Source organism: Stenella coeruleoalba, assembly GCF_951394435.1.
Source record: "Stenella coeruleoalba genome assembly, chromosome: 1".
NCBI classification, from domain to species: domain Eukaryota; kingdom Metazoa; phylum Chordata; class Mammalia; order Artiodactyla; family Delphinidae; genus Stenella; species Stenella coeruleoalba.
Genome location: NC_137169.1, coordinates 119485909 through 119512667, shown reverse-complemented (window position 1 = coordinate 119512667; position 26759 = coordinate 119485909). Strand labels below are relative to the sequence as shown.

The following is a 26759-nucleotide window of genomic DNA, read 5'->3' as shown; positions in this document are numbered from 1 at the left end:
TACGAGAAAGCACCGTGCCGTGTCCAGACAGTAGTGAAACCCCTCACCATCTCGGTACCATCTGAGTCGCAAGATTGTAATTGGCTCTTAGAGGGACTCAGAGGATCTGAGTCATGCTCCATACTGGCTCCCAGTTGAGCACCAGCTGGGGGAGGAGGGTGCCAGCCCCACAGACTGTCGGGGGCCTCCGTCTGTGAGCCCAGACCTTCCATAAGAGCTTCTCATTAACTCCCAACCACTGAGAATCCTTTAAGGGCCAAAGAAACCCACGACAGAGAATTTCTTCATACCCAGTGACACAGATCCAGGTGTTTCCAGGCATTTTCCAAGCCAAAGTGTCCTATGGTCCCCTTTTGGTCCCACCCATCCCTTGGACCATGTTACTTGCAGATGAACTAGGTTTCAGTGGTCACCTGAGGTCTTGCTGTCCCCGCCTTTCTTACGCTCCACATAGGGCTCCTGTGTTTGGGGTAAACCTCTAAACTCAGGTCCAAACACCGATTCAGAACAGGAAGATTTTCCAATAAAGCTTGAAGCCTTAACCATGGAGTTTGTGCTGCCCCTCCCAGCTCCCCCCAGCTGTCAGGATGCAGGGAGGCTGATCTTATCTGGTCTGGGGGCTCTCAAAGTCCTTCCTGCCCTGGGGAGCTGCTCTGAAACCCAGTTACACCGGGGAAAGGGAGGGCAGCTCCGTGTGGACACTGGTTATAAAAGTGGCCTCCCTCAGAAGTCACCTCCAGCTCTGGCCAAGTGGGAAAACATCAGCCATTTTCTTAAGCTGCCGTCGTACACGAGCTGAAATCTAACGCTGGCTGTGAGACCCTCTCTTCCTTCTCTCTCTCCAGATTCTCCTCTTCCTCCAGCGCGAAATGCTTGGGGCCCACCTGAGACCTAACATTTGTCTGTTTTGAGAATAGATGAGTATTTATTAGAATTAAACAGCTGGGAGGCCTGTGATATTTAGACGGGTATTAGGAGGAGTGTATGAGAAGAAGATAATGCTGGGTCTTTTTTTCTGTAAACCAGTCTGGGCTTAGTTACTGAGGGGATTTCTTGGGTCTCCTGTGAGAGCCAGATACAGTTAATTTCCTGCGAAAGCTGCGGGCTGGGCTGCGCTGATATTGCAGTGTTATTTAGAATAGAAAGGTCAGGCCTGAGATTGAATAATCATTGACAAGAAATCCATGGGGGATATGAAGCAGTTGGTGATCAGTGACTGAAACCTGGCCTAAATCCTCCCCTCCTTCCCTTCCTTCCCGGGAATCTGGCTGATCCTGGGGTTTGTTAATTATTTTTTTCTGCAAAATGTTTCTTGAACCTCAGAGCTAATGGACAAGGTGTGTGGAGACAGGGAACAGGACAGCTTTCAGGCCACATTCCAGATGGGAGTATCAACCTTACACACATGATGCTCTGGCTCTGGGGCCACCCTTTGCCCCGGGCACCTGCGTGTGAATTTTCATATTACAAATGGCGGCTTTCTCCTCAGCACCTGGAAGCACTCTGAACACCAACAGGGCATCTTTCTCTGCCTTGTCTCTGAGATAGTCTGCGTAGCCCAATCTCGCTGCCCGTCCTGAGTGTGAAGCCAAATGCAGGACGTCGGGAAAGTGCAAGGGGAATCGGATGGATGTGAAGTAGGAGATAGATGGGTCCCTGGGCCGGACAGCTGGTGTTCGTCACGTGGAGTAAAACTGAAGCTTTGTTCTCACCCAGACACTCCAAGGACAAAGCCAGTGGCAGAGCTGAGCTCTGCTGAAGTAAAGAGGTAAGGTGCCCACTCCTGAGGTCAAGGAGAACTCTCCTGTCTGCACATTCACAGGAAAGCTCCTTGGGGGTCATAAAGGGAGGGGGCACCACCCCATAATAAGTGTGGACATGCACCCACACGCCTCTGCGGTGGGATCCATCTTAGCAAAACGTTGCACACGTGTGTTGGGGAGGGTCCTGGGACCAATCAGGTGTGAAAAAAGAAACGACATAATTGGCCAAAGGTAAACAGAGACCCAGAAGAACTGTCCTATACAAGGGATTTAAATCACCTCTTTACTGCGCTCCTCCTTAGAGAGGACGCCCATACCCTTTCTCTCTGGGCGTGTATTTCTGCCTTGCTTCTGTCTTAGATAAACAAACTGCTTCTCTGTGTGCTCTTCCATTCCTTGTGCTGTGTGTCTGATAATAAACTTTGTACCTGTTTTTATAGTTTTTGCCTCCTTGAAACATTCTGACTTTCAAATGGGGGAAAGAGCCAGGGCCACTTTGCCTCTAGCCTCTAGCCCCTGGTGGTCTGGCGGTTAGGATTCCTGGTTTTCATCCAGGCTACCCAGGTTCAATTCCTGGGTGGGGAACTAAGATCTCTCTTCAGGACCGCTCACCGATGTCCCTCCGAGATCAGATGGAGAACCCACTGTGTGTCACGCACGCACTGTGCCCTTTGAATAGAGTGTCTCATGAATCTTGGCAGCCCTGAGATCCCTGCTTTACAGATGAAGAGAAAGGCTCAGGAGGCTCACAGAGGTTGAATAACTTGCTCAAGTTCTCCCAGCTCCTAAGCAGCAGAACAAAGCTTTTAAACCTAAGGCTTTCCAGGTGCCAAGTACACATTCTTTGTCTGAGTCATGCTGTCTCATAAATTTCCTAATCTCCACTCAGACTCTTTCCCCGTTGCTGCCCTCCTTCTCTTTAACCCAGTCACCCTAGAGCGCTCTCAGAAATCCTGATTCTCAATAAAAAATTGAGAAAACCATCTTGTTGAAAACCATCAGTAGCCACTGTATCAGAGGTCAGATCCCACAAACTGGATGGCATAGGGTGGTGTCCAGCTTGGAAAGGGGAAAAGTAGGCAAGGGGATTTCTCAGATCCCTTTTGAATCTCAGATGCCATGCAATTTATTTATTTTAAAATTCAATTAATTTCTTAAAACTTTGGTCTTGGAACAATTCTTCAAAGCATAGGTATCTTGCTTAACTTGGGAACCTTAAGGGCAAAAATAATAAATAATCAACAAATAGTCCACGAGCTATCAATTGCAAGCTATCGTCTATGGTTAAAGTTATTCTGAGGGTCATGAGTGGTTCTGAGTGGTGCCAGGTAATGATTAGTGTCCATGGTCTGGTTAGAATAAGGTCAGGATCGGTGCTATATCTTTGTGGGTAGCTCATAATCTAAGTAAGATTATCAATAGGGAATGTCATTTGAGGATGACTTCAGGGCACAATGGGACACATTTGGCCTGTTGCTGCCCTGTGTTGTCACAGACTGTTCTGGCATCTGGTGACACTTTCTGTGCTCTCCGAGATGCCATGCCTGGGTAACATGAAGGAATCTTGGATAATGGACTGGGTAATAGAAGAAGCTTGGACCAACAGACTCTTCCCCAGGGTTGCCCACCAGGAGGCATGAGTATCTTTAAGTATGAATATCCCAGAGTGTGATTAAATGACCTGAGTCATCTGTTTTTCCCCAGGTTATGGAAATTCACCTCCTTCCCTGAGATGCAATTTGATCATCATTGCCAAACTAGTTACAGAATAATGAATAGAAACATTTGTTTGCCTTTTATTAAAATTTAAAATATTGATTAAAGAAAATAATATACATTTTTAAGGACCATGATCTGGTGTCTGGTATTTGCACTAGAAGCTAGAAGTCCTGAGTTTTATCTCCAGATTGGACTGCAATTTCTCTGGAAAGAATTGAAGTAGAATTCTTTCACAAAGAATTTTGGCCTTGAGTCCATTTCCTGAAGCTAGAGAAAGTGCAGGGACTTGCCAAAGGGCTTGAGAGTTTGTTTAAAAGGTAAGTTCTTTAGCCCAGCAAAAATATCTTCTATACACTAATATGTATAAAATAGATAACTAATAAGAACCTGTATTATTAAAAAAAATAATAAAATTCACAAAAAATATATCTGCTATTATCTACTGTCTCCTCTTGTTCCTGAGCTTCCAGTCCTACACCTCGGCCAGAACTGCTTCCTTCATGCCACCTGTACCTGAACTCTGAGACCTCTGGGACAATGAGATACGGAAAGCAAGAGGTTGCCCATTCTGGAAGAAAATAAAGAGGAGGGTATGGCAGAGTGCTCAACAGCCCAGACGCTGAGGACTGACCACCAAAGTTTAAACCTGGGTCTTCACTCTGTAGTTTTGGACCCTTAAGAAAGTTGTTCAACCTCTTTGTGCTTCAGTTTCTTCATTTGTAATGATATCATGATAGTACCTATCTAGGTTTGTTGAGAAAATTAAATAAGTGAATATATCCCTTAGAACCATGCCTGGTCCATCAGAAGCACAATATCTCTCCCTGCCTGCGACACATCTACACCTTCAAAGCACCCTCTCTAGCGTCGAGCCCTTTGACAGGCAGAAGAATTAATTAAGGGGAACTGGCGGTGATTTCCTACCCATCTGGTTCAGGTGGAAGCTGCAGCTTCCTAGGACCTTAGTCCTAGACCTTCCTCTGGATGTGGTTGCAGAAGCAAACCGAGGGACATGACTTTGAGGCAGCATGAACCCATTCGTTCCTTCACTCCACAGTCCCCCCATCTCAGTTTCAGAATGGGAATCATAACACTCGCCCTGTCGCACTCACAGGACTGTCGTGAGGCTCCAGAAGAATGTGTCAGCACGCATTATAAGTGCTAGACAAATTGATGTTGCCAACACTATAACCATGATGACTGTCTCTCTCTCCAGGGTGGTGGCCCTGCTGCCATCAGACGGCAATCCCTCTGGTGCAGAGCGGCACTAGATCAGATGTATGACCTCAGGAACACTGGCGCCAGGGCACCATCTGGCATCCTCTTTGCCTTTGAGTTATCAGCGCGGAACTTTCCCCGTGCAACACAAGGTTGGTGACACCTTTACTGCCTGACACAGTGTAGAGCAGCAGTGATCTTATGCGTTTGAGGACAAAGTGCAGAAGCTCACCTCTGCCTTCTCAGCACCTGTTTCTCAGGCTAGAAAAAGCCACAGGTGCTGTCCAGGAGAACGTGGGCACTATAGCTGTCCCCAGATAGGTCAGGCTGAGCAGAACAGCCAAGGCCGAGCCAGGGGAGGATGTGTTTCTGCAAACCCTTCCCCCGCCTCTCCCTAGTTTGCTCCTGTGGCTGCCATCCCTGAAGTTTATAGGTATAATTATCTATGAAAAATCTGTTCTATCTGAAGACAGTCGGAGATGGAGATGGGTGGCAGATTGCAATTTAATGATCAGATTAAAATATGCTAAAGCAAACAAACAAATAAATAAATAGCCCAGCAGCCTGGAGCACCACAATTCATTCTGTGGGCAACCGAGGCTGGGGCTCCAGAGACCGGCTCGTAATTCACCCCACAGGCAGGTTTAGTAGCCTGTTACTGTATGACCACAAGGAGAAAAACTCTCCAAGAAAGATTTACACTGAATGGCACTGGGAGCTGAAGGGCTCAGAGCCAGGAGAGGAGAGAGAGGTGGGAAAGTAACAGTGGTGGTAATAATGGGAAAAGAATGGGTGCTCGAGTTCCCTGTGTCAACATCTTTCCTCCTCTTCCAAGTCTCCTCCTGTCCCTCCATTGACTCACCCCCTGAGTCAATGCCACCACATGGCAATGAAACATAACGTGATTAAGACCACATCCCAGAATGTAGGGTCGTGTTTCTATTTCTATCCATCTCAACAGCCTGTGATCTCATGAGGGATGAGCATGTGAATTGTTCCTCTTATGATTCTTCCTTTTAGATACCAAGATACTGCTCCACAGGTCAATGTTAGAAGACTCAAGGAATGAGCTATTACTCTTCAGAGCTTGTGTTCCTCATTGAGAACCTACTTCGTGGGGCACTCTAGAGTGGAGAGCGGGGAGATGGGGGAACACAGCATCCAGACCCCTTGTGGTCCTCGCATGTCCACCTCTCTGGCCTCTTCGTCTTCCTCGGGGACCTTCCCTTGCTGTCTCTGGCTTGTACCTGCCAGGTTCCCTCTTCCAAGATAAGCTTTGTACCTACTATTCCCCCTTGCCTAGAATTCTCTTCTTATCCATCATTACAGTTAACTAATTTTCCAGTTTGCACCCTGAGACACAGTTTCTCAAGAAAACATTGCTGACCCCCTTGACTAATTCAGCTCTCTTTATTGTGAACTCTCATAGAATGGTATATCTTTTTCCATATTACATATCCAGTTGCAGGTGTACCCCTATCTATGTGAATAATGGATTGATGTTAGATGCCCCTACTAGGCAGTAAGCATCCTGAGAGTAGGGAGAGTAGAGAGAGTAGAGAGTAGAGAGTAGGGAGAGTAGGGAGAGTAGAGAGTAAGGACTAGGTATTTTTATTTTTGCTTATCATCCCAGCATTCAGAATAATGGCTGGTGCACAGGAGGTTTTCAGGAAACATTTGTTGATTGGAGGAACAGAACCTATCCTTAGGCGTCTCATTATCCTACGTGGAGTGGACATCACTGAAGCCTCCACCTCACCATATCCTATTATTCCACGACCCATCACCCTTTGCCCTCCACTGAAACATCTACAGTTATTACAATAGCTCATCTCCACAAAGCCGGAATGTAAAAACTGATTAGGGCAGCTCCCCACCAGGGCCCAGCATGGCTGTGCATGGCTGTTGTGTCTGAAGGAGGAGGAAAAAGGGTGAGGAGATCTGAGATAATCATTCATTTCTGCCCTTGGGGGAAACTCTTTTATTTTTTTTTTTCCACACTCAGCAAATGATGCTCTTGTACCAATAACAAATGTCAAATGTTCTGCTTGGGACTTGGGGGAGACAGAACATTAGCAAAGGAGGAGCCATTCAGTGAAAAGGACAGAATTTCTGTTTAAGGACTGAAAAGCCAAGTAACAAATGTCACCAAGAGACTCCAGGGAGACAGCCTTGCAGCAGCAACCAGTACAACAGAAAAAAATAAATATATCCACGACCACCTTTAATCATCTTTCACGGGGTCTCTTTCACGGGGTCTCCCTCTCTCACTCTGACAAGACCCTTAGCTCTCAGCACTGTAGCATCTGTGGGCAGGTGTCCTGCTGGACCAGCACCGGGGAAACAGCAAGGGGAGGCCGTGAGAGCAGCAGACAAGACCCTGCCTTGCGACTCCTTAAACAGCACTGTAAATAAGAAGACCACAGCTCCATGCCACGGTGGCATGGCTTCTGGCAATTTTCTTTGTTCCTTTATTTATCTGACAGCTATGAGCCAAACTCCGTGATAAGCATGGGAGCTCAGTCTCCTGTACTAGGTTGTCATTGGGATAACGATTTATTCACCTTTTTATTCCCCCTGAATAAAAGTGTTTGGGAACTGAGCTGAAATGGAGGTGTTCTCATTGTGGAGGGAGGCAGATGGAAACCAGTAATTGCAACACAATTTGATGAGTGCTACAAGAGAGGCATATACAGGGTGCTATGGGGACAATAGTCCTCCCTGGGGACTCTGGGGACTGGGTGACATGAGCGCTGAGCCTTGAAATACGGGAAGGTGTTCTAGTAGGGAGAAAGTCATTCCAGGCAGAGACACTGTGTATACAAAGGCAGGTCCCAGCGAAGGCAGATGGGCTTTCTTTACACTGGGTTTTCTTGGAGTCCATGCCACCATCCTCTCTTGTCCCAAATACTCCAATTATCTTCTAACTGGGGTAACTATTTCCAATCTTATTTTCCTGTGGTCTATTCACAACTCTGTTGCCGGTATCATACTGTTAAAACTTAAAGTCTCATCATATGACTCCTTGCCCCAAACCCTCAGAGGCCTCCAGGCTCATTCAAAGGAAGAGCTAGAGTCCTTGCCACGTCCTACAAGAGGCTCTGTATGTTCTGCCTCTCCCTTGCACTGTTCATTTTCTGACCACATCACCTAATAATCTTCCCCTCATTCTATCTCTGATTCAGCCACACTGGGTTACTTGCAATTCCTCAAACCTACCCGATGTGCTCTGGCCTCAGGCCCTTTGAACGGGCTGACCCTGCTGCCTGGAACCATTTTCTCAGATATCCTAATGGCTTCCTCCCCTCCCCTCCTTCAGCAGTTTGCTCAAAATCATCTTCCTAGTCAGTCCTGGACCAACCTATCTTGATCCTCAACAGCAATTCCATCATCCTTTCTTACCTTTTCCCCAGCACTTACCACCATCCAACACACCATCCATTTTACATATTTTGTTTCCTGTCCGTCTCCCCCACCCACAGGCATCTAAACTCCCTGACAACAGGGATTTGGTCAGTGTTGTATCCCTAATTCCTAGACTAGTACCTGGCATGCAGGGCAGGGTGCTTGTTCAGTATTGACTGAGTGACAGAATAAATGAATGGATAGTTGCAAATAACCATGTGTTCAAGCCAAATGCTGGCAGGGCTAGTGAGGTCTGTTAGACACCCCAGGTTTGCATCTTAAAGATAATTAGAAAGCTTTAAATAAATCACAGACTTCCTGTTCAGAAGCGAGGTTGGCAGAGCTGCTCTTAAACAAAGCTGTGTGGTCATGCCATGGTAGTTTGTCTTCATCCCTGATGCCCGCTTTGAGACCTTGTCTCTCTTCACAACCCCACGCTTTTTTTTTTTTTTTTTTGGCCATGTGGCTTGCGGGATCTGTTTCCTAACCAGGGATCGAACCTGTGCCCTCTGCAAAGGAGAGCAGAGTCCTAACCACTAGACAGACAGGGAAGTCCCCACACCCCCTTTTCTGACTTCTTACTACCCAAGTGCCAGGGATCTCATTTTAAGGGGGAAGATGTGACCTGCCTCCAATGTCTTACTCGGCTTTGATTTCCCCCCCTCCTTTTCTCCCCTCCACCCCTGCTGTCCTGCTGTCCTTTAATATTTCTCCTTCAACCTTTCTCCTCTCCTTTCCTCCCATTTTCTTTCTTCCCTGTCCTTTCTACCTCCTCCCTCCCCTTCTCTCTACCCTCCACTCTTCTCTGTCTTTCCTCCTTTCCCCTCTCCCTCCTTCCCTCATTCAATCTTTCCTCCCTCCCACCTCCCTCCCTTTGTCTGAGCACCTACGAGGCTTATAAGGTGGTGCTTCTTTCTCTGTGTGAGAGACATCTGGCCCCTTGAGTTCTAACAATTTATGTGGGGAGATAAGATATTTCATAACAATTCAAAGCAGGGCCAAAGACACACCAGAGGACTTTGGGGGAACAGATGACTTCAGGAAGGAGAAAGTCTTCCTAGAAGAGATGGACCCTGCTTAGAGAACAAGCACGTGAGCGGGTCTGTGAGTATGGTAGGGCCATCATTTTGGGTGGCTGATATCATGACATCGTGAGCAAAATTTGCAAAAAGGATAAAAGAAAGGGAGAAGCTTGGAATTTTGGAGGTGCTATGAGAAGACCATTGGCTACAGCTAGCATTTCTTATTTGCGCTTATAGGAAAAAGGAGGCTAGATTAATGAAGATCTCTCAGAATGATATTTCTTTTCTATCCTAACGTTGTTTCTTTACCTCTACAGAGCAACCTAAATGTATGTACCTATGTTTTAAGAAAGCAGTTACTAACTGGTCTGAGTGACCTTGTTCACTGGCGTATTCCCAGTCCTCAGCTGTCAAGAGTTATTGGTTGAAATGGATGGAATCGAATTTCCGTATGACTGGGGGAAGGGAGAGTAACTAAAGTCCAGGCTTGGGAAGGCTCTAACTCGACACCATCATTGCTTCTGGGTGTTAGGGATGCCTGCCTAGCATCCTTCCACCTTCTCCTTGAAGCTAGGTGATTTAAAATAATGAGGTCATACATTTCCTCAGCAGCTTCTTGGGCTTCCTATTGTCCTATCCCTTGATGGTATTAGTTGCTTCAAATCATCCAGTAGCAAGAATGTTTTCATTCTAATCCACATCTGTTCCCATCAGCCCAGCCTAATTCCATTTCCCTTTGGTTTTGGGCTTTGTTAATGGACACGATAATTCTAAATTCTTTCCCAAGCTTGTTAATTGATGAATACAGTTGTTATTCATCAACAGGGACCTAGAGATTTGGGTTGTTTTTTGTTGAATAATTTGTCTTATTGAAAAAGTCTTCCCAGTGGTAGTCCCTCTAGAGGTTAAGATCCTCCTGAAGTACAGAGCCACCACTGGCACGTAGGAGGTGGTGAAGTGCATGCTTGCTACCTGAAGAAATGTAAGGATGGTCACACAGAGAGCTGCCTGTCTGGCAAGTGTCTGGGATGTCTCAAGCAATAACCTCCTGGGAGAGGAGCCCAGGGGGCTCACAGAATCCTCAGCAGAGATTTTGTTATTGCCATAAAGGAGGTATTGGCCATGCAAGGAAAGTCCCAGGGAGGGAAGTGTACTGAATAAAGCAGTAATGTGTGGAGAGGTAAGACTGTAGACCCAGAAGTAAAAGAGCTGGGTTTCTGTCATTGAAGCTTAAGATGCAGTGAACTGACTGATACAAAGCAAACTTGGGTGCAGAAGACAGATGGTTAATGTGATTGATGAGATCACAGTCGCTTGTTATCTGGAACCAGGTGCAGAGGGCCCTGTTTGAGCTTCCAGTCCATGTGGACATGAAGAGGTCTGGGCTCTCCAGGGCTCTCTACTCATTGGTCTGTCCTCTTAGACATGCCTGGTGGGTGATTCAAGCCAGACCTGCACAGAAGGGCCTTTGTCTTCACTTTGAGCTAAGAGTTGGGAGGTCTGCTCCATTCTCTAGGAAAGTTTCCCAGAGCCCTGCGTCTGGAGAGCAATTTGGCATCTCTGACCATTAATAAAAATTGTTTCTTTTTTTTTCAGTTTTGTTGAGATATGGTTGACATAGAGCACTGTATAAGTTTAAGGTGTACCACGTGATGACGATATATATATATATGTGTCACTATATATATATATTATATATATATATTTATTATATATGTCAATATATATAGTGACATATTTATATTTCATTGTATATACGTGTGTTTATATATATACACTGTGAAACGATTACCACAATAAGTTGTTAACATCCATCATGTCATAGATCCAAAAAGAAAAAGAAAGAAACGATTTGTTCCTTGTGAAGAGAACTTTTAGGATCTACTCTTTTAGCAGTTTTCAAATATACAGCAGTGTGAGCTGCAGTCCTGGTGTACATGTCTTGATTCCCATTCAACTACTGCTCCCTGTATTGATTAATATGAAGCTAGAAACTCAAAGTAGGTTTGGCCTGGAAGACTTGTGAATAAACCCAAAGACTAGAATTCAGAGAGCAGAGTATCCCCCGAGGAGAGATTTTACACGTTGAAGCCATTCAAGTAAGACATTAGAGGCACAGCGCATCCTTTCCTCCTGGAAAACGAGAGCCAGGAGAGAACAGGGATTCGGAGAATGTGGCATGTGTGAGACAAACTTCAACGACCTCACAGTTTTGTCCAAGACCAGCTCTGCTTATCTACTTCTAAGCATCAGGTTTGTGCCTTGTTTAAAGAATCCTACATTTTCTTAAGTTAGGAACTGTGCAATAGTGAGTGAGAAATGAAGAAAGACACTGATTGAGCCAGAGAGATAACAGGAATTTCCTCAGGATGGACAATATCTTAGCAGCTAGGCTAGACTGATATAAAAAAAGAAAGAAAATATCCATAGCTAATAGTTCCTTATGATGGAACTAGGAAAAAGGAGGACATTCTAATTGTTACTAGTTCAGAGATGGCGATACACCCAGACAGAAATACCAGAAGAAAAAGTAATACTACTAATAAACATATTCTTAGCACCTATGTGTGTCAGGCATTATTCTAAGATTTTTGGGTTTTTTTAAAATTGATATATAGTTGATTTACATATGATATTAATTTCAGGTGTACAGCAGTGATTCAAAAATCTTATCAGTTGTACTCCATTGAAAGTTATTATAAAATATTGGCTATATTCCCTGTTAACTGTTCTAAGTATTAGTGCATTTAATCCCCCCCTACAACCCTATGAGGTAGGTGTTAGTATTATCTCCATTTTATAGGTGAGGAAACTGAGGCATAGAGAGATTAAGCAATTTATCCAAGGTCACAAAGCTAGTAAATAGTTGTAGTATAATGGGGAATGTATATCTGGTCTCTGTCCCTGGTTCCTGACTCAGAGCTCCGAAAACCCTTGTAACTTCCTACGTGATAAGAGTGACAGGAGTATCTTTAGTCTGTGGGCCCCTTGATATCTTCAGGATGGGGGCTGGTCAGAGAACGACCAAACCTTGTTGAGAAACTTGAAGCTTTCAGTCCCACCTCCCAACCTCCAAGTAGGAGGAAGGGCTGGAGATGGAGAAAATCACCAATGGCTAACGATTTAATCAACTGCATGCAGGAAATGATACTGACATAAACACCTCCAAGCCACGGCACCCACATGCTGGGAGGGTAGGACACCCCAGCTCCATGGAGAGAGAGGATTCTGCACTCAGGACCCTGTCAGACCTTGCGTTATGTACCTCTGCATCTGGGTGATCATCTGTATATCCTTTATAATAAACCAGTAAGTATAAGCACATCAGCTTCCTGAGTTCTGTGAGTCGCTCTAGCAAATGATCAAATCTGAGATGGGGGTTGTGGGAACTCCCGATTTATAACCGGTCAGTCGGAAGGATGGGTGACCTGATACTTGCAGCTGGCATCTGAAGGGAGGGTAGTCTTGTGGGACTGAGCCCTTAAGCCTGTGTTGTTTGATGCTAAATCTGGGTAGCTGTTGTCAGAGTTGAGTCGAATTGCAGGACACCTAGTTGGTGTTGGAATGTTGGAGAATTGGGGTTGGTATGAGATAAAAACCTCTCATGTAGTGTCAGAAAGAACCTGACAGTAGCAGAGCTGAGATTCAAGTCTATGTGGTCTGGCTTTTAAGATCTCAGTGAGCAAACTACATGTATCCCTCACATCAAAGGCTCCAGGAAAGATCCTCTGAATGCAGCAGATGGGGGGTGGGTAATGAAAGCAATTGGAGATGCTCCCATGGATGACTTTAAAGGTCTCACTAGGGGACTTCCCTGGAGGTCCAGTGGTTAAGATTCTGTGCTTCCACTGCAGGGGGCGGGGGTTCGATCCCTGGTCAGGGAACTAAGATTCCGCATGCCATGTGGTGCAGCCAAAAAAAATAAACAAAGAAACAAACACATAAATAAATAAAATAAAGGTCTCGCTAGATGATATAAGAAAATGTGGACAGGGCTTCCCTGGTGGTGCAGGGGTTGAGAGTCCGCCTGCCGATGCAGGGGACGCGGGTTCGTGCCCCGGTCCGGGAAGATGCCACATGCCGTGGAGTGGCTGGGCCCGTGAGCCAGGGCCGCTGAGCCTGAGCATCTGGAGCCTGTGCTCCGCAGCGAGAGAGGCCACAACAGTGAGAGGTCCGCTTACCGCAAAAAAAAAAAAAAAAGAAAAGAAAATGTGGACACATTTGAAGTGGAAAATCGAGAAGATCCTGGTAAAATACTTCAAGAGCTATTACTGAATTCCAGCAGAGCAGTTATTGTGTAGAGAGACTCAGACATGTCCTGTGTTATGAAGCTGCTCTACGGAGATGGTGCTCTACGGTAGGACTGGGGAGGGCAGGAACACACCTGTTGGGAAAACAATACCTGAGTGGGTGATTGGAAGACACCTCTTGTGGAGCCTGACTCCACTTAAGGGATTAAAGCTAGCAGGATGTATCTGAACAATGGAAGCCTTGGACCGATCCAGAACATTGGAAACAATTTTCAAAATAGAGTTTAGAAAAGTGTGTTAGGAGAACATATGTCTGGGACCAGCAACAAAGAGAGGGAGCTGTCCACAAGACAGAGAAGGGATGTGACTGGGGAAAGGGTGGGTTACACCATTTTCAACTTTGTTGGCACTGCTTAAAAGGAGTTGGGGAACAATAGGAGAGAGAAACGTTAGGGTGAACATCAAAGAGATTGCAGAAAGGAATGTTTCTGCTGATACGGAAGCAGCACCAGACACTCAAGGCCTAGGACCCCAAGGCAGAAGGAAGGAGAGGCTTTGTGGGCAGAGGTGATAGAGGGACATCACCTCTGTTGCCGGCATCGTGCAATGTCAACCTAAGCTCGGGCTTAGCAACTGGACACCAACTCCAGTGGAGACAAGAGTGGGTCACAAGCTGGAGAAGTTCGAGAAGGAAGAGAATTCACAGTGATACAGGATAAATGTATCTGGGATTAGGAACACGAGGCTTAAAGGGAAATGGAAATTGCGATTCATCTTAAATATGTCAGTGGATACCAGGAGGGAAGAAGGGAGCCTCAAGTAGCCTGTGGTGGGAGGGGGCCCATTTCACATTTTTGAATTTTTCACAAAGACATGAATATTTCAAAGGTCACTCTCTGAGAGAGGAGGCAGAATGCAGAGGTTGGATTGTTTGCCCCAGGATACAGGAAGAAGAGAGCAAAATTAACCTCTTGTTGGTGGCTTTTTCTCAACACCGCAGTTGATACTAGTCAACTGGCATGGTAAAGACTGAAGCAAAGATTTCCTTTTTACTTTTTTATGCGTTTTCTGTCTTTCCTGCGCCCTCCCTGTATTATCAAATCCCTGATCCAGTCATTCATTAGCAATAGTCATGTGGTACCAGGATCTGGGTTCTGGGAACTTAATTTTGCTCTAGTAGTCTGGGCTTTGCTTGTGTTTTCTAAATTCTCTGAGAGGAAGCTGATCCTGGGATGCGGTTCATATGCTTCCTGAGTGACTTTTTAGGAAAACTGGGGTGCCAGAGAAATTCAAGTCTGGATTGATGAACTTTGGAGGAACTGAAACAGCTACCCCCATGCCAGTAGAAGGGACCTCTGCTGCTGCTATAGAAGGAAGAGGGCCTTGCCTCTACCTCTGGCGATGGAGTGCGCTTTCTGGCTGATGACGAATGAGCACAGTAGGAGATCAGGAAAGGCAGAGCCGTAGACTAGCATTCCTTAGAACTTTTAGGTTATGAGAGAAGGAGATTTTATTTTAAACTTTAATTTCTCTCTGGATATATATTAATGGGAGATTTATATTCACATGTACTGTAGCACTTGGTGCCTTTTATGCTGTCCAGAGGTGCTCACTGCCAATGCTGGTGAGCTACCCTGGACAGTACGGCTGGTTATCATGGGAGAGAGGGAATGTGGGCTTGGAGTGTCCCCTGGACATAATGAATGGACCCTATGATCTATCCAGAGGAATCCAGAAGCGTGAGCTAAGCTCTTTTGTATGGATCCCAGGTGGATAACAAGGACAAACATGTGGCCCTTTACCACTCCTCTTCCCGACCCACACACTGCCCAGGGTGGCCTCGGGAGCCTGCCCGAGGCTAGAAGCCATAGACTGTGTCTCACTGTGTCTGACTGACCCAGACAGTAAATCCATTGCTCTCTTTATTTGTACACTGTTGGAGCTTTTCTGCAAGGCGTGAGAGTAGAACCCCCAGAGCGTAGCCTCAGTCCTCTCCCCGGGCCTCTGGTGCAGAGATCCAGGGTAGAACACCTTCCTCGGCTCACCCACTAAATGATCTCATACGACTGAACGCTTGCGCCATCCTCCATGCCGAATATTTCCAGAAGGGAGGCGATATTTTGGATAACAAAGGGTGGTCGAAACACTGGGATTTTACTTTTTGTTTTAAGTGGGGAAGGTTGTGATAGTCTATAAGGATAGGCAGGTAGAACTCTATGTTGGGGGAGGGGAGTGCTGAGCATATCCGATTTTGTGATTTGAAAGCTTTAGACCACTATGCTTTGAAGTGACTGCTGGCCACCAGACTTGACCCTTCTAGACATCAATAAACACGGAAATGACTTCCTGACGGAGGGAACAGGCTGCCTTGAGGGATGGCAGCTCTCCCCTCAATATGACCACAGGCTGAGCACCCATCATGAGTTTAGACAACAACAAAATTTGGAGACTGATGGGGGGGCAGTATGGGGTGGATCAGTTCTGGCCCCTTTGTGATACCCCTTTCTGGATCTTCCCTACTGAAGAGTGGCAAAGCCAAGTCTGGGATGTTACTGGAACTGTTTTTACTGGGAGAGTGTCCAGTGCAGCGACACCGCCATGCGGGCTCGTTTTCGCCCTCACTAATCCTTTTGATCACTAGGTGTGATACAGATGGCCAGCTACTCAAGGAGCTACTGTGTGCTGTTGTTGCCAGGAAGTAGCCGCCTAGCCAGGGACCACTTTTCCATCCTCCTGCCCCACCCCCAACCCTCACATTTAGGAATACGAATATAAGGGAGGTCTTGGTTAAGGTTTTCAAGAAATGGTGAGCCTTCTACACACACTTTCCCTCCTGCAGGCCAGATGTGGAGGACTACAAATTCCTGCAGGGTGAAGGAGCGTGATGCCCGAATCCCCGCATGGAGACAAGGTATCCTGACCAGGAACGTTTGCCGGAGACTATTACCATTATAAGTGAGAAGTAGACTCGTACTGTATTTGAGGCACTATACATTTTGCTCTATTTGTTACAACAGTTTAGTACCACTCTAAGTAATAAACTAAGTGGCTGAGTTAGGTCCACAATTTTCCAGGCAACGGAAAAAGGAAGTGGTCTGAAACTGCCTTGCGTACCCAAACTCCCATAAATGTGCTCCCTTGTTCAGATTTGAAGAGGGAAGGCAAGACCTCCATCTTGGCTCCTGGAAATGCTCTCCAAATCAATATTGGCAAGCTAGTCTTATACTTTTGAGTCCATTGGACCCTTAGCTAGTCCCTTAATAAAAATAATAATTTGATCCCTGATGACTCTCCATTCCTTTGATCATGATCATTAGAATCATGATAGAGATGAAAGGGTGAGCGACTGGTGTTTTCAATACAGACCGGCCTCACTGTGGGGCTCTGGGCGAAGCCTCCCGAGAGCTAAGGTGTGAGAATGAGAAAATGATGCGTGTGAGTCCCTAGAGGAACAATATGCAGAATGGCGGACAAGCGGCTCCACCCCACTCCATGCACGGGAGAGGGTGTTAAGGGCTGGGGTGCAGAATTAGCTGTTGAAGGCTGAAGTGGTGGTCCAGCCAGAACACTCTGAGACATCAAACTCTGTAACAGACCACAACCCCAAAGGTCGGGGCTCAGTGCGGGCACAGACAAACCACTGGGAGAGACACACGGGATGGAAGACATAACACACGGTAGGCGTGGACATCTAGTGGAGTGGCATCTAGCTAGCATACTTCTGAGAGCCTACAATTGGGTAGTGTTTCTAACCTAGATTCCTTCCCCTGAAGCATCTCTTGGCTACCACAATTTTCCTTATGACCAGATCACAGCAGACAAAGACAAGGAAAGGAGAACCACTGGGCGAACAGCTGTGACTCAGAAACTTAGAATTTATTCTGGAACATCACCCTGATATTTTAACCGGTGCTTGGTGGATGGGAGCTAATCACAGGCAAGCAGACAAGATGGGGTGCTCTGCCCTCCTACAGCACAGCTAATATTTGCACATAAAAGATCCTTCTTTCGGGCTTCCCTGGTGGCGCAGTTGTTGAGAGTCCGCCTGCCGATGCAGGGGACACGGGTTCGTGCCCCGGTCCGGGAAGATCCCACATGCCGCGGAGCGGCTGGGCCCGTGAGCCATGGTTGCTGAGCCTGCGCGTCCGGAGCCTGTGCTCCGCAACGGGAGAGGCCACAACAGTGAGAGGCCCGCGTACCCCCAAAAAAAAGATCCTTCTTTCCCTCTCTCCCTCCCTCCCTTCCTTCTTACTTCGGGGTAAGTGACGCAAGGTCATTTGCCCCACTGTCAATGTAGACTTTAACATGATGAGGGTCACAGTTTAAAGCCACACTAACCCACGTCTTACTTTGGGGAAAGACAAGTTTCCAGCAGGTATAAATTTACACAAAATACAAGTATGCTTTTTTGCAACAAAAGAAACTATTTATTTGGAATATGCATTACCAGTACAAATTAGGAGACTGTAAAACCTACACCGTGTTAGTATCATTAGAGAACACAAAATTTCAGTTGGAATCAAAAGGGACAGAAGCCTGTGCTCTCACAGAAGCAGGAAAGCTTAAACTTTCAAAACCAAAACAGAGCAGAGCTTTGCAGGTTTATACTCTGAATAATAAGAACAGGGGAGGGGGAGCGGGAGAATAAAACCAAAAACCAAAGGAAAGCACTTCAAAATAGTTGAAAACGCCAAAGGAAAGAAAAGAAGTAAAAAGAGAGAAAAGGGGGAAAACATTGGATGTTTTATTAATTTTAACAAAAGGGAAAAAAAGTTTACAAAAAAATAAAAGATTCCAGAAAGCTTTGAGCTAGGGATTGAAACCATAAAGGTGATGTGAAAAGCTTGTCATTATTTTGTTATGACTTAAAAACAAGAGTGCAAGCGATTGGGTAGAAACACTTCCTAAAGTGTTCTTAACTCTTCTTGCTTGGGTTCTTGCTGCTGTCTGAATGCTTAATCATTTGTTGAATGAAAAACATTTAAATTAAGCTTCCTCCAGATAATATTGCTTTCTTTTCTCCCCTAACTTAACAAAAACATTCCAAATCAAGCCAGTTTGACAGCTGCCTAAATCAGAGGTTCATACAAGGCGCACGGCCAATGAATCAGGTGTAACTGCTCAGCACTGTAACAACAGCACTGAGTCTGGCTCAAAAGATCAGTAGGCCAAATGACTCTAGGACGGCTTCCTGGATCTGGTCTACTCAACCAGTGGTGCACAGCCCACCAGGATCTCCTGTGGGATTCTACTGGAAGAAAAAAATCCTCTCTAGCTGGAAAGAGTCGTGGAACGTTGTTATTAATCAGGAAGAAAGAAAAGAAAGCATTTTATTGTGTCATTCACAATCAACCAAGGCAAAAAGCTTTCCCTACAGTACAAGAAGGTCCCCTGGACCAATTCCTTGAATTGTTAAAGGGCTAAAAAGAAAACTCAAGTCCTTGCCTTTGTTTTTCTCAGGGATTGCAAGAATGCCACACACTCCAAAAACTGCAGGTGAAAAAATATGAATCATGGTGGGCTTGATCTTTGAAGTCAACTGAATTCTGAAACAAACGGAAGTACAAGGAAACAGCCTATTCTACAAATGTCATCTTTTCACATCACCTCAAATACATATTTAAGGAATAAAAACAGCAAGACCATAATCCTGACGATTAAAAAAAGCCCCCCCATAAACAAACCAAAAATAACACAAAACAAAACATAGTTTCTTTTTTTATATTTTAAAGAGCAGAAGAAAGAAAAGAAAAGAATTTATTTCTGGGTCTCGAAGTTAATAAACATAATAACGTGTTAGGCTGTACCTATTATGCTCACTATTCCAACCTTTTTTTTTTTTTTTTTTTTAGTTTACAAAATGAATTACTGTCACTTTTAAACATTGTGAAACAGGAAATGGATGTGCACAACTCGACACTTTTCTAGCATTCTTGAACTAATTCACAAATGCAAGAAAATAAAAGAAAAATGGGGGAAATGGTGAATGTAGGTAGTTCGGTGTTAAAAACTAATGCAGGAATGATGTGCATTGTCACAGAAAGAAGAGGGGAAATCCCCCATCCTGTTTTGCGTGCTATGAGGGTCATTTTTAAAATTTTTATTATAAACACTATTAAATTCAGACCGCTTTTTTGGTTTTTTTTCTTTATCTGAATATACAAGAACATTCATTATCAAATGTTCATCATCAATACTACAAAGAACGAGACACGAGTCGCAAGAAACAATGGAAAATGTTAATAAAGCTGAAAGAATCGTCGAGTATTTTTTTGTGTTTTTTTAAGTTTTTTTTTTTAAATTTGAGTTTCTGTAGTTTCATCTTTTTTTGGTATCGAAGTCAGGTTTTTCTGGGCAGAAAAATAAAACTCAGAAGGAAAGAGGGGCAGGGAAGATATGTGAGAGAAAAGGCAAACGGTAAATAAAGAACTACCACCACAGCAAAATGAAAAATAAATGGAAAGGTGTCACTTGGCAAAAGTACCGCACAGGAGTCAATTCCAAGCCAGGGGGAGGAGTCAGGGATGAAAAGGAGGATGTGATGAAGAGTTACAAGGTGGGCAAACCCTAGGGCTGGTATCATTTCTCAGGGGAAATCTGCCAGGGAAAATGGAGCGCTCCCACTTCCATCAGAAAATGAAGGCGTCTTGGGGCACATTTTGGTATCTGTAGGATTGACCTAATACGAATTCCCAGGGAGCTGTATTTCCAGAGGCACGCTACTTTCCATCCCCAACCTTCCGCTGCCAGCGTTCTCATGCTTCGCTTAATGCAAAGAGATGTGGTGGCCGCCACGTTGGATGTGATCGTAGGCGAGGAGGGGAAGTCGTGGGAAAGGTACTGGATGCGAAGAGCACTGCATGAAGTGCTAGGTGGGGAAGATGCTGTGAGAGGTGATCAGTGCAAACTACTGCAGGGAGAGAGACTGCTTGTGCAAAGGTAGCACTGCTCTGATCTATTTCATCAACTTAAAACGGCAATCATTCAACCCAAATCTGGAATCATTCTTCCTGTTTCCAAGAGAACCCTTTTGTGTCCCTTTTGTACTTTGCCCCTAATCAGGGGGATGCGATCCCACCATATTCCTCTGTGGGTAGTTTCAATAGATCCCTGCCACTCAGACAAAGTTCTCCACTGGTTTTAATCACTGTAGAATGGTCACAGGATGGCTCCTTCCAGGAATCCTCTTTAGCAAGCCCTGCTCTGATTACGGCACTGGCTAGAAGAGAGTCTTTCTACTGACCTCAGTCATCCAGGCATAATGCCATCTTGCCAACTATTTACTTTTTGCATTTCCTTCAAATACACATACCTTCTAGTTCCTTAGGTTAACCCCCCGCCTCCCAACAGCCACACACAGGAACATTTTTGAATCATTACTGAAGCGTCATGCAGAATGTCCATGACCTTGTTAGCTGGCCACTCTCACCCCTCAGGGTCTTATACCTCTCCCGGAGGCCGCTCAAACATAGCAGATGTGACAGGGACTAAGTAGTTACAAGGCCACATACTGGATTCAAGTACAAGCTTAGAGAACCACGTCCCATTTTTTCCAATTTAGAGACATCTCTATTCTAAGAAACCAAGCAGACCAAAACAAACAGAAGGAACAACACTAACCCTTCTCTTTGTCATCAGGCTGATGACCTCAGGGGACTAATGTTAACCAGAAGTTAGAACAGGAAAACCATTTATTGCCCCTATGTGGCATGAACCAGTTATCTTAGGGATGCTTCTTCCCCTGACTTCACAATTACAGATTGGATATGAATGAAATCAACTTCTTCGGCCTCTCACACGCCTCTTGGTGAGCCAGGCGTAACAACCCCCATTTTACAGATGAAGAAAATGAGGCACCACCTCCCACTTAGTCAAGTGACAGAGCGGCCATGTTTATTGCCGGCACAGTTGGCTATGAAGCATGTGAGCACAGGCGACATGAGGACAGCTTTCTAGTACCTCCTCTTCACTCTCAGATATTACCAGGGAATAAAAATCATGGATGATTTCACTGAAAGCATGACCTCCCTGCTCTCCATCACTCTCAGGTCTTCAAAGTAAGCAAGCAAAAAGTTTGCCCAAGCCATGTTCTTATACATCTTTCTCCTCCAGGACGAGAATGTTGGAGCCATATAACCCTTTGGATAATTAATACAATGTCCCTAACATAAACACAAAAACAAAACAGAACCAAATCCATTGTAGGCTTTGTAAGTACTGTGTGTGGCTCCCTGAGAGCTCCAGAGGTGGTGAGAACAGGATTAGTTTGTACTGGAAACCTGGGCTTCATCACGATCGAGTCCTGTGTATGTCGTTCTGGTGTGTGCACGCTGGGGGCCTGGAAGCCCCAGGCACCTGCTGCTTCTCTGTGTCAGTGACCTTCACTCAGAGTTGTTAATTCCCTCTCTTGGGCTCACAAGGTATAATGCTATGGTTACTAATATAGGTATCTGAATGTGGCACGTGCCTGATTTGGGGCAAGTGTAATGTGTGAGGCTGTGCACATGCCTACGTTTGTATGCTTGTGTGTGTGTGTGTGTGTGTGTGTGTGTGTGTGTGAGAGAGAGAGAGAGAGAGAGAGAGAGAGAGAGAGATAAAGGGGATAGGTAAAGGGTTGCAGGATAAGAACCTTCTACTCCTTAGTGATGCATTCACCACCATGCCTAACTCAGACCTGGTTTTGCAGTAGATTCTGAACACCATTTACTGCACGGTCTCCAGAGACTGTCCCTCTGAAACCAAGAGCTGTTATTGGGAAGATGCAAAAGCCTCTAGGAATTCTGCCCTTGTTCCTTGAGGCTTCTCTTGCTGCCTGACTTCCTGCTGGGAACCAAGCTAGCAGAGGTGAACCCAGAAACTGTGGCACTTGTAGAAGCCCAGCAAAGGCAGCCCCCAAAGAATACCTGGGGCTGAGAAGGAAGAGGAGGAATTGTATTCTAATCAGAATCGCCCCCCGGGGAGGTTAGAGCAAGAGGAGGTAGGGCGGCCTGGAATGAGTAGGGCAATGTGGCGTATTCCTGCTAAGAGGTAGTGAGAGTAACGAGAGAAACAGAGAAGGACTGCCTGTTAACAGAGGGAGCAAGGGATCCCAGGGAGGTAAGTCTGGCCCCTCAAACCACCAGCATGAAAACATACCAACACTTTTATTATTTTCTTTGTATTTTTTTTTCCTCTTTAAATTCCTCTAATTGTTGAAAATATCCTTCAGGGATGTAATAGAGGGCAGGGACCCAGGGAGTCTAGGACAGAGGGAAAGGGGCAGGGAAGATGATGGACACCAGGCTGACAGCTGGAGGCAGGGAAGGGTGGCTTCTACCCAGAAAAAAAGGGAAGAGAGTATAAAGAAGTGTCCAGATTGGCTGAAACAGCATCCCAAAGAAGAGAAGAGAAGGAGACTCTTATTGTGTGTGCTGATTGCTTCGACCTCCAGTCTGACCGCTTCAGCGTTGAGAAACCCTCCCTCCTGGCCCGGCCCCGACTGGAGCACAGGGTCAGCCGGGATGCGACTGCTGGGAGATCAGTTGGAGGTATCAGAGTGAACACTGCCAGGGCCTTCTGTAGGGGAGGTCACTGATGAAGGGGTAGTAGCATCCTGCCAACCTCCATTAGCCTAGAAGGGAAAAAGGGAGAGAAGTCAGTCCTCTGAGATCGGGTGGCCGTTCTGAGCAGACAATGACAATAAGGCAACTTGGGTAAAGGGCCGAGCACAGTGCCTGGCCCACGGGAACACTCATCCAAGGGGCGGCTAAGACTGTGGTCGATAATGCCCACCTCCCCCACCCTCAGATGAGTTTGGCTCTTCCCAGCGAGCCTCTGGACACAGTACTAGCACCTCTCCCTTCTCACAGGCTTTGTAATTCAGTCCAAGCCACCAGATGATTGTTCTGTGTGCTCTAGGATGACGGCAGCTGTCCCTGCAGGCCAAGGGACCGAGTTCTAGCTCCGACCCTGGCAACAATTAGCTATTGGTTCTGGCGAAGCACTTCCCCCTGTTTGGCCTTGGGTTCCCCTTTAGAAAACTTAAAGATTAGCTCAAATGCTTTCTCGGGTCCTTTCCAGCTCTGGATGTTCCCTGTATTATGGGATCCCAGGCACCTGTTCTACGCAAGGTTCTGTTCTAGCTGCTCGAGGGTATATAATGATGAGTGAGATACAGTTCATGTCCTCAAGTATGGGGATGAGACAAGCAGACGAATGAACTATAATGTCAGGCAGAACCTAATACATGGTACAGCCCAGTTGTCATGAAGCTTCAAATGAAGGCAGTATCTCCTCTTGAGGCAGTATCAGCAAAGGCTTCATGGAGGAGGGATTCTCTGAGGTGAGCCTTGAAAAGCGGGTGATCAGACGAATAAAACAGGTAAAACAATGGTGCCAACACCACAAGGACTGGTCTGTGTGACTATATCTAAAAAGGTGGTAAGACAGGAAGCTACAAGTTTGATCTGTATTTGTAGATCATCTTCTAAGACTCTAAATCCAGATGCATTAAAACAATAACATTGTCCTAAAAGGATTTGTTTTAATGACCACCCCTTTCCAAAAATACCCCACCATCAAACAGCTGAAGAATGATTTGCTACAGTGGTTGATTCATGACTGTTCACATATTTTAAAGCACTGAACTGTACATGTGCTAAAAGGCCCCTTTTCCCCAGTCACTGGGTTCCTTTGACGTTAATAGACTCTCGACACTGGAAATGTTAATACTGAACAGACCAGATTTTAGGGAGTCCCGGTAAATTATTTTTATTGTACTTTCCTCTCCTTTTACTCCCTGAAGTAGGTGGGGGTACCTGGGGGTAGGTATTATTCTTGCCATTTGGGAGGGACCACAGCTTCCACCCTGGTATAATCCACAGTACTTGGGAGCATGGCTGGCACTTGTAGGTGCCGGCAAACATGCATTCACGTCTCGTTCATAAGAAAGCACAGGTGTGAGAGAAAATCAGCCTTCCAGATTCCGACTGAGACAGAACACAGGCTTCCTAACCTTTGAACCGGGCTCCTTTTTCTCTGCCCTTTCCATCCATTTGGCTCTCTCTGTCATTGGCTCACCCAAATGACGCTCCAATGTTCCCAGGAAAGCCAGGCTTTTCATTCAGAGATGCTCCCACCACTTACTTCAGCATGAGGGTAGGTGTTTCCCCACACACCTCACTTTAAGAGCAGATCTGGACACTAAGCGGGCAAAAGGTCATCCTGGGCAATGCCAGGAACACGGCCCCTCAATCTTGGATTATCGAATAACTGCTCTCAAGTTCAAATCTCCATCTCTTAACTGAGTCAGGCAGCTCTGCCCACTCCCTTTTTCTGTTGGACGCCATTTCCCCTGCTGTTTGTTAAAGAGAGATTAGGAAGAGGGCAATGAGGGGAAAATGAGAATCCTTTCTCTTATAACAGGAGGCTTTGCTATCTTTTGGGGCCTAAGCCTCTGTAGTATGATCAGAATCAAGAAGAGAATTCATTCAATTTCCACATTTAGGTTGGTCACCAGAGTGACCATATCTTACTTAGCCTCCCCTCTCAACCAAGAACACATGTATTCTTTTGGTACCATTTTAGGCTGATTGAGAATCATCGTTGTGTTTATTTTTCCCTGAAGAAAATCCTTTAGCATCATTTATCTTTTCTGACGATAAAAGTAAGATGTGCTTATACGATATTTGCAAATACAATATTTGCAATTATGCATGCAATATCATATTTGAAAATAGGAGAATTGCAAAGAACAAAGAGTACTCTAGCCATAATCCTACTACCCAGAGATAATTACTCTTAGCATTTTGATATGCATCCTAATAATTTTTTAATATGCGTATGTTTATCAGATAGGTAGATAAATAAATTAATTAACTCACTAATTAAATAGACTGGAAGGGGTGTGTGTGTGTGTGTGTGTGTGTGTGTGTGCTGGTAGCATGGGATTTTAGGAAACTTTCCAGGAGCTCCATAAGCACAACATCATAAAGCAGAGAGTGAGGTGCTTATAAAAGAGGAAAAATGTCATGTATCTTAGACTTGACCTGGTATGAGACAAGTAGGGGAGGAAACTCTCTAAAGCAGCTAGTGTCCATGTCACAGCACGTGGCATAAAGGCATGTCATTACATTGCTCACAAATTACCAGCACTACCATTGTCGAGCCATACCCTAATTCCATTAAAATAACAGTAAGTGGTGCCCCAAATAAAGCCAGTAGTAAAAAAAAAAAAGGAGCTCTGCGGCGTTTCATTAGCAGGGAATTAGCAAGGCACTGTATATTGACCAGAAGGTTCTAGGAGACTTCTTTTTGAGTCATCTCTGAGCTGAAATAACTCAAACAGCAGACATTTGATCTCTTTCCTTCAAAAGTTCTGTTTTCTCAGACCAGTGCTCAGGACGCCAGAGGGGAGAGAGAGCTCACAGATGGTGGAAACAGGAATTAGTGCAGCCTGATACCAAAACCAGCATTTAAATTATGCTAGTTGGCCTGGTGAAGAAGAGTATATAAAACCTTAAAAAACCTTATTAAAAATAAAGAAAGAAAACAAATCTCTTCAACTGCCTTTTCTTCACTCCCCCTCCGTCCACAAACACACACACAGACACATATGCACACACACTTCAGATGGGGTGACCAATTGCCCCAGTTTGCCCAGGACTCTGGGATTTAATGGAATGGGAGATTTTCAGTCCCGGGTCACCCTACCCCAGGATATCCCAGCTATGACCCTTGACTTCTTGCTAAATTCAGGACACTGTAGCCTATGGGTTTCAAGTTAGATGAATGCAAGTACTTTTTAGAACAAACGAGTCTAACACTGGGAAATGCTGAAGGATCCTTTTCTCTGGAGGTGCTTTCTACCATGGCGTATTGTCTGCCGCTGCTCAAGCCTCCGTGAGATCAGAAAGTGCGAGCAAATCCACCCTAACCGGCTTTCCCGTAAATCACTTCGGCCGTTTCAGCTGTATCATTCCAGCTTTAATGTAAGACGTTCAGAGGCTGCACCGTCTTGGGAAACAGCTGACCTCGCTTACTGCCACGTTAACCCGGGGAGCAATTCCTTCCCTCTTCCTCCACTGCGGGTGAATATTAAGTAGGAAACGCCGCCTTTGTGTGTTTGTTTATCTCTGGGAACAGTGAGAGTCAAAGATGGTCTCATTAACAACCGTGTGAGGTGGCGGGAAAATAAGACCTCTGTTTTAATTTTTCTTCCGCACCCCAACTGCCTCCTTCACTCTCCGATGCAAACCAGCCTTTAAAGGGACACACTCACTTTGTAAAATGCTGTTGTTGGAAAGCACCCTGAGGGGATACAGGGGTGGGAATCTGCAAAGCCAAATTTGCCCTTTTTATCTCAAAGCATCCATAAGGGGAGAGAGTTCACATTTACACCCAGT

At 45.5% G+C, this 26759-nt stretch overlaps 1 protein-coding gene across 4 annotated transcripts in view; it reads right to left on the bottom strand.

The window, feature by feature from the left end:
* PBX1 (PBX homeobox 1) overlaps window positions 1-26759 on the bottom strand; it is a 316793-nt gene that overhangs the window by 16496 nt on the left and 273538 nt on the right. For 2 of the 4 annotated variants that reach the window (XM_079904778.1, XM_079904780.1), the window contains one exon: window positions 17704-22987. The exons of the other annotated variants lie outside the window; for them this stretch is intronic. In XM_079904778.1, the coding sequence (XP_079760904.1) occupies window positions 22895-22987 (93 nt within the window). In that variant the 3' untranslated portion in view covers window positions 17704-22894. Of the gene's footprint in view, window positions 1-17703; window positions 22988-26759 lie in introns of those variants that run through there. 4 annotated transcript variants of the gene reach the window in all.